Source organism: Vigna unguiculata, chromosome 7, assembly GCF_037176805.1.
Source record: "Vigna unguiculata cultivar grain cowpea cultivar isolate G323 ecotype 2 chromosome 7, ASM3717680v1, whole genome shotgun sequence".
Lineage (NCBI taxonomy): Eukaryota > Viridiplantae > Streptophyta > Magnoliopsida > Fabales > Fabaceae > Vigna > Vigna unguiculata.
In genome coordinates this window covers 4,649,143-4,657,846 of record NC_140798.1, presented here as the reverse complement: position 1 = coordinate 4,657,846, position 8,704 = coordinate 4,649,143, and the positions used below count along the sequence as shown (strand labels likewise).

General features: G+C 27.9%; 1 protein-coding gene across 1 annotated transcript; it reads right to left on the bottom strand.

Moving 5' to 3' along the window:
• Positions 1 to 4,693: 4,693 nt before the first annotated feature.
• LOC146884548 (mitogen-activated protein kinase kinase kinase 20-like) lies at positions 4,694 to 5,578 on the bottom strand. Its single transcript, XM_085675567.1, has one exon. The coding sequence runs from the start codon at positions 5,576 to 5,578 to the stop codon at positions 4,694 to 4,696; it is 885 nt and encodes a 294-aa protein (XP_085531693.1).
• Between the last annotated feature and the right edge of the window lie 3,126 nt (positions 5,579 to 8,704).

Sequence of the window (8,704 nt, the reverse complement as noted above, 5' to 3'; positions counted from 1 at the left end):
GCCACGGTTTTAACAATGTTGTCGTACTGAAAACCGTGGCCTAATGCCTACAGCAACGGCCACCTAGACTACGGCTAAGAAACTGTTGTCTAAACTTTAGCCCACGATTTTTACGATTTAGGCCATAGTTTTGTGGTGTTGTCTAAAATACTTTTTGTTGTAGTGAGAAATAAAAAATTATATATATATATATATATGGTTATTTAATTAATTGATAATATTTTAATAATTTAAACGGGGACGGGTATTATGGAGGGAATATGTACATCCCCATACCCATTCCCATACCCAATTGAAAAAGTCGGGGATTCCCCATACCTATACCCATACACAGTCAATGCAGGGATTCCCCGTCAAAACGAGGACGGGTTTGGTTAATACCCACGGGGACGGGTTTATTTGCCATCTCTAAATACAACGAAAACCACAAGCACACACATACTCTCTAAAATCACCTACTACAAACATCAAGAAATTAAACAATACAAGAATTTGATTCAGGAGAAAGCTTTCATGCATCAATATATAACACAATTTTCATATAATATCATTAAAACAAGGAATTGCAGCTCCCCTAACCTGGTTTCCTTGCTTAAAACGCAAATGCTAGAGCTCCCCCTTTGATCAGCAATGGTCTCCTTAGCACCACCTCAATTTAGCTCCTCTAATTCACTTACTAATCATTATTTTTTCTTAATTTCGTGCACCTTAAAATGCTCTAAAAAATCCAGCCTCCAAACCCCTCTATTCTCTCACAATTTGTCTTTTAATGGTGTCTTAATTAACAATAATGAAGGGAAAAAATGACTTTAAGACTGATTTTAATTGTCATTCAAAGTCACTTATGGACTATTTTCCCAGCCTCCCTTGGCTGCTCATTCATCTAGGGTTTTCTCCATCCTTTCACCTTCATGCCAAAACTAATTTTAGCAAAAAGGAAGTTTAATTTAGAATTACCAAGGTTCAAACCTATAACCATGTCAATTCAATGCACAACCATTCAACAAATTCATGTTTCGTGATATTTAATATAATTCTATGATTATATTATGACTCAACATGATCAAGCATATTATTATTAAAAATAATAATAAATTAAATAACATACAACTGACATAAATAAGACTCAAACCCAAGTCCTCATAACACAACAAAGTACTCTCAACCATTTGACCTAGTACTTTTCCACGTCATATAGATCAATAATTAATGTCTTAAAGGATCCCACTACCCGCATTTATTAATTAATTAATTATTTAATTATTTAAATTTCACGAGTCTTACACATTACATTGTTTTCCCTCACCCACATAAAAGTAGTAGCCCAGTAGCCCTTAAGTTTTGAGAATTTAACATGTTTGGTTTGTGGATAAGGTGGGTTGGTATAACATGAACCCATTTCAATAGGTGGTGGTGTGACAAGTGATCGAGAAGTTAAGTGCCAACCCAGGAGTGTCCTTCTACTAACCTACGTTATATGATTTGAACAAAATGTTTCCACTTGTTGGCTTAGATGATAAGTATCCCATTTGATGGCGTGAGTAAATTATAAACTTCATTAATAAAGTTAACTCACACAAATTGATAAGGAATAATGTTTATAAATTTTACAGATTGTTCTAAACTTATTGAATATGAAAAACTTTCAGTTTAAGTGCAAAGTTGTATTATCGTAAGTGCGAACCTGTACTTTTCTGCGAAACATTGTTTTCCCTCACCCACATAAAAGTAGTAGTCCTTAAATTTTGAGAATTTAACATGTTTGGTTCGTGGATGGGGTGGGTTGGTATAACATGAACCCATTTCAATAGGTGGTGGTGTGACAAGTGATCTAGAATTTAAGTGTCAGCCCAGGAGTCCCCTTCTACTAACGTACGTTATATGATTTGAACAAAATGTTTTCACTTGTTGGCTTGGATGACAAGTATTCTGTTTGGTGGCATGATTAAATTATACACTTCATTAATAAAGTTAACTCACACCAATTGATAAGAAATAATGTTTATAAATTTTGGAGATTGTTTATAATTTATTGGATATGATAAACTTCCAGTTTAAGTGCAAAGTTGTGTTATCGTAAGTGCGAACCTGTATTTTTCTGCATTACATTATTTTACCTCACCCACATAAAGGTAGTAGCACTTAAATTTTGAGAATTTAACATGTTTGGTTCGTTCCTCTTCACAAATTTAGACCACAACAGAATGAAGAACACCAATCCCGCTTAACCAATCCGGTCTTGAACAACACTGTTTGAAAAAAAATCCATACTTTATCATATATTAACCAAAATCAGAAATAAAAATGCCTCATTTCCACAAACATCAACGAATACAAAATATTTGTTGCAGTGGGTACACCCAAAACTTTTTCTACTCCACCAAAAGGGAAATGACGAACCCAGTCCGAAAATATCTTCCAAAATGGACGAACAAGAAACTTGCAGAATGACGGAAGAAGAAAATTACGGCCATGGAGGAAGAAGAAAATTATAGGGGTGACGAACAATAGACTACGGAGATGGAGAAAGAAAAAACTTGGGGGAAAGGGGGAAAATCAAACCTGAGGATGAAGAAACCACAAACTACTCTCCACTTCTCTCACTATTTCCACTCCGCTCTCTTTCCTTGTTTCTCTCACTTCTGTAACTCCAACAACCTCCCTTTCCCTCTCGCACTCAAGCATCCAAAGTGGAAATGTGAAAAAAAAATTAAAATTAAAAATCACTGCCAAGTGGGCAACACTCAAAAAACATGAAGTGAAGACAAAATACTTTGGTACTCAAACTTCATTGTATCGTTACAAAAAAAATTAATCTTTTTTCAGAAGATATCATTTTGAAATGAATTAAATCTTACTCACAAACACCAACATCCTTACTATTGTCAAATTCTTACTATTGTAAAATTCGTATAATGAAACTTATTTTCAGAGTAAATTGTCGAAGGGAGTTTATAATTAATTTTGGAATGATCTTTCTATAATGATGATATTCTTAAGAAACTAAGCATTTTTGTTTCGGCCGAAGTACATGTTAGAAAATCAATAAAAGATAAATAATATATTTCCATTTTTTTAACTTTTAGTTTTTTTATCAGAAAAAATAATATATATATATATATATATATATATATAAATTAAAAAGTTTTTTTTGGTTGTGTTACCTTATTGCAAAAGAATTTATCTATTGCAAAATCATATAATCAAACTTAACAAAATTCAGCTAATTTCCTGTTTTATAATCAAAGTACTTTTATATAGAATGATTACAAAGCTACATCAAGTCTAAAGTTTGAGTTTGTAATCAAGTTTCGTACTCTAACATATCTGTAATATAGTGTTTAGTCTTCCATATTCATTTGATGCTACACCTTTGTTCTGGATCTGATATTGTTGGTATCTCTAGGTTGCCTCTAAATATGTTAAGGTTGCACTTAATTTCTCACAAAAAATTCTAACAACAACAACTAAGACATTTATCATCTTCTATTGGACTAAATATAAACAAATTTGAAACAAGAAAGAGTGGAAAATTCGTTTGTAGATATTTTGTACTTTGTGATATTTGAGATGTTGTCATTGTCATCACAAAGCCATAGATTTTTAGTTGTCTAATTGTTATGTAACATTGGAAGTGATTCTTCACCTTGTGGTAGCACTGGAATTCTCCAAGTCCCAATGCTTTCAGGTTAAAATGAATTTCCTACAAATGAATTTACTCTCAAGACTTCATATCTCAAACAAATTCCTCAGTTCCTACTTTATTATCTATTTATAATTGTTTTCCCTCCATTCCCCTCCAAATTAGTGTTCTAAATTGATGAATATGGTTGAAAATTAAAGATTGAATAAAGAACTTAAAAACATAATTAATTCTTAATTTTTTTTCTTTCCACATAATATATTTTATAATTATTTTTATATGTATATTACACATCACTTAAAAATAGAGTCAACCTTCATTTCCCAGTAACATATTAAAATTAAAGAAAAGCTGATTTTAGTTTTTAAAATTTTTAAAACTAAAAGCCACAACAATTTTCTCATCTACCTTTCCTTTTAGTTTAATACGAAAATCTTAATTCATCAAATATTACTGAAAAAATTAAAATTATTTTCTTCGATCACTCAATTTTGTTCAATTCGAGATAATTGTTAAGTGAAATGCAAGATAACTATAAAGAAGATTACACTTAACTCAATGAATGAAAAAAATTCGTATAAACACATATTTCATAGTCTTAAATATAATCATTAACTTGCCCAAAACTTTAACCCATTTAAGTTTTTTCATTTAAGTTTTTTTCTTTGGATGTTGTGTCAAAAATTGAATTATAAATTTTATAAAATAAATTTATCCCTTTCTAAAATTAAATTTTCTTGGTTCCCTCGTGTTGCTGAAAAATTTTGATCAGAATTGTACAAACATTATAATTATAATAACAACACAAACCAACCAATAATAAAACACGATTTATTGAGTCTGTATAAAAGATGGTACAACGTAAGAGTCTGCACTCTGCTGAAATTTTTACATAGAAAGACACACCGAACAAAAAGAAAATATTTTGTTTACATTAGATACACATGACAACTCAACTTTTTTAAGACACTTTTAGGAGCATTTTACACTAGATGACCTACATAAACACAATCATCAAACATACTCAATTCAATGGTTATTATTCTATCCCTAATGTGACACATAACTAACAATATCATATGAGAAAAAAGATGAGGGATTAAACATAGACGAGGTTGGATATTCCTTTTGAATGAAAGGATGATCAAGAAGCATTGGAGCACTCCACCTCTCTCTAGGATCCTTTGCAAAGCACTTACTGAGAAAGTTTTTGCAATCCCAGTTAAGTTCATCAGGTATCTTTGGTACTTCTTCAAGGATTCCAAGCTTCCACTTTAACTCTTCAATGCTTTGTATGTTAGTCCATGGCGGAAATCCAGTCATCATCTCAATAACAATGCATCCAAGAGACCATATATCTAAGGTTGTTCCCATCAAACCTATAATCGATTCTGGTGACATGTAAATAGGTGTACCTCTGAACATGATCTCTCCTAGACCAACGTTTGCATCTCCTATAGTGTTGGACAATCCAAAATCAGCGATCTTTAGTTGATACTTTGCATTATCATCAGATGAAGGAAAGAGAAGAATGTTGGCCGGTTTGAGATCACAGTGAATAATTCCTTCTTTATGAATAGAACGAAGTCCCTTGAGAATCATCCGAGTGTACATTATCACTTCCTTCTCTGACAGCGACCCTTTCTTTATTAAATCATCAAGAGTACCACAAGGAGTATACTCCATGAAGAGATTATAGGTCCTACAACCATTCTCAATAGTGTCTTGATAGAAATAACATTGAAGAATTTCTTCACAACCTTTGAATAACTCCAATATCCTATGCTCTTTTTGGAGTGAAACATAGCAACAAGGCTTTGAAGATTTCACAGCTACAACATTCGAAGTATGTTTTTTCTGAGAAATCACAACAGCAAGATACACTATAGCATATGAACCTTCTCCTAAAACTCCTAAGCTCTTCCACTCTCCCATGAATTCTAATTCTTCTGCAGAAGTATCAAAATCCGATTAATCCTTCAATATATATATATAGCACAAATGTAATTTTGATGTTATCTTTTGAAAGAATAATTCTTGATGTGAAAAGATATTGAAAATATACATATCTTATTAGGATTTTAACTAATTGAGTTGTTGAAAAATTGAGAAAAAATTGCATGAATGATTTATACCATATGAATATATCTTAATCATTGGATTTCTTATCTTATGATTTAGGAAACTAAAATTTAATCTAGTCGTAACTTAATTAATTATTGAAATAAGCAGTATTTAGAAAATTAAGCATGTTGTTTACTTTCAACATCTATATTAATAAATAGGGTAATTTAAATATAAATTATCATTTTGAATAAAGATGATATATATATATATATATATATATATATATATATATATATATATATAATAACAAAATTCATTAATGATCATATCCAAAATAATGGAGATATGGAATATAGCTTAATCGCATTAAAGAATGAAAAATATAATATGATCATTTACTGTGTGATTTAAAAGGACTAAATATAACCCAAAGTATTACGATTCAAAGAAATTTAATAGAAAACTACTTACAAACCAACTAATAATCAATATAAACGTATGCGTGAAAAGAAAAATAATAAAAGAAGTGGTCTTATGGTAAAAAAAATAGAATTATTTTATAACAGGAGTCTAAAAAGTTAAAATTTAAAATTTATTGATAATACGGTACTTGAAATGTAAAAAAGAAAAAAAAAATCTTACTTTTTAAATTTTACCAGGATAAAGAATAAGATTTCACCTATTAAATAAAATATATCAGGATAGATGATTTAATGATTACAAGTTTTATGATAATTTTTATTATCTTTCCTTTCTTTATTTGATATCTTTTTTAATTAAATCTTTATTATCTTTTTTGTATTAGTTTTGGTTTACAGCTTTGATTATAAAACGAATCTAATCTATCTTTATTATATTTTTATCTCATATATATCTTTTGTTATAGTATTTCATATATGTTTATAATTTTTCTTCTCCTTACCATTAATATGTTTATAATTTACTCAGGATTTATCTATATAAACATGAAAAATATTATCTGAATATTTAATCCATTATATAAATTAAAAAAAAATCCTACAAGTGTGAATTTGATACTTGATTTATGTTCCTTAACTTCTTAAAATAAATACATTTTTTATTGATTTACTTATTTAGTAGTTTTTTTTATTGATTTACTAATAAATGGATTAAAAAAGTTCCAATACTAAAAATGTTCATATAAAATGGGATTAAGGTCAAAATCAAAGTAAATTTTACCTAAGACTTTAATTAAATTTAAAATACTTTTCGAAAGTGTATAAATCCTTAAAATTTTAAATTATAAAATTGATTCATAAATATTTTATATTAATTATAAATTGACACTTAATTAATTTTTCTTCGACAAATTTCATGACTGAGATTCAATCTAGTTAGGATAAGTACATTATAAAATTTATAACAATATATGAAAAGATATTTTTTTTGTCTGTATTTTATTATTCTAGTTTTACTGTAAATTATTATTTTTTATATAATTTGTTTTTAACCGTTATTTTTTTGAATTTTTAACAATTATTTTAATTTCTTTATTTACATATTTTATTTTTCTAATTTTACATTTAATAATTAAATTAAAAATTAATTATACATTTTTTATTGACACTATGTTTTCGCTAAATATAATAAAAAGTTTAAAATGACGATTGTACTTTCATTTTTTTAATATAGTTTGAATGATATCAGATTTAAAAATATATATTTCAGAATACTTTAAACAAAAATATTTCAGATTATATCCAGAAATATCTTCGCATAATATAATTTAAAATTTATTTAAAATAAATTGTATTTTAGAATATATATATATATATATATATATATATATATATATATATATATATTCTAAAAAGCATTTTCAAATTTTAAAATATCTTTTGAGTTATCCTTTCCAACAATATATTCTGTTTATACTAGCGTAACACAGGCTTAGCCTGTGTGTATGTATTTTTCTAAATGCGTAATATTATATTAGTAGTGATAATATTATAATGTTATTAAGTTAATATATATTAAAATTATATTTATTAAAAATAAAGTGAAATATATCAGAACAGATAAAAGAATAACCATTGATAAATAAAGAAGAAGAGAAGAAGCAGAGACATCTGATTTTATAAAAAATTTTATAAAAAGTTTGTAAAAGTAACGGTCAATTTTTTAAAATTTAATAAATTGTTATATTTAAAGGGTAAAATTAGTATTTTGAAAAATGGACACAAAAAGGGAAATCCCCTTTATATATTTGTTATATTTAAAGGATAAAATTGGTATTTTGAAAAGTGGACACAAAAAGGGGAATCCCCTTTATATATTGTTATAGATATTCTAAAATGTTTTTTTAAAAGATTCTCTTTGGATGGGTGAATTCGAAACTTTATTTTCTATGATTTTTTTTTAATTGCTAGCTGGTTGTTTGTGACAATTCCATTTCTAGCTGCATTTTAATGGCTCAATGTCATCAACATTTAGGAATTCTGCAATTTAGTTTGTTTCATCCTTAATTTAGTTTGTTTCATCCTTAATTTTTCTACCATTATGTTGTCTGTGATGATAAGATTTCGTGTTTGTAGTAATGCTAAGAAGCCAAGTTGCTTTTACCCCATTCCTCTAGCCAAGTTAAATAAAATAATGACCAACATTCTCATTTAGATAATATAGAGAAACTTTTGGACGTTGAAGTTATGCATGAATGATGTGGTATTTTAAGACACGACTTAATGTGATTTATGTGAGATATAAATTATTTTAAGATAACATGTAAAAGATGTGAGAATTTCATGAAATTCTTTTGATGGTAATTGATGAGTGTGTATTTTTGCCCTCATTTAATGTTTAATTCTGGGTATTTAATTGAATTTGTGGTCTCTTTATATAGGAATTGGACTGGGCTTTTCTGTTGCAAAAACCTCTCAAATATCTTTTAAAATAAAGATAAAGATAAATATTCAAATATATTTGGAGAGATATAAACTATTTGACAAATATAGTTGGTTAATAATTTATGATATA

Excerpts from the sequence above, each read along its gene's own strand:
- LOC146884548 (XM_085675567.1), bottom strand. The coding sequence starts at position 5,578 with ATGGGAGAGTGGAAGAGCTTAGGAGTTTTAGGAGAAGGTTCATATGCT.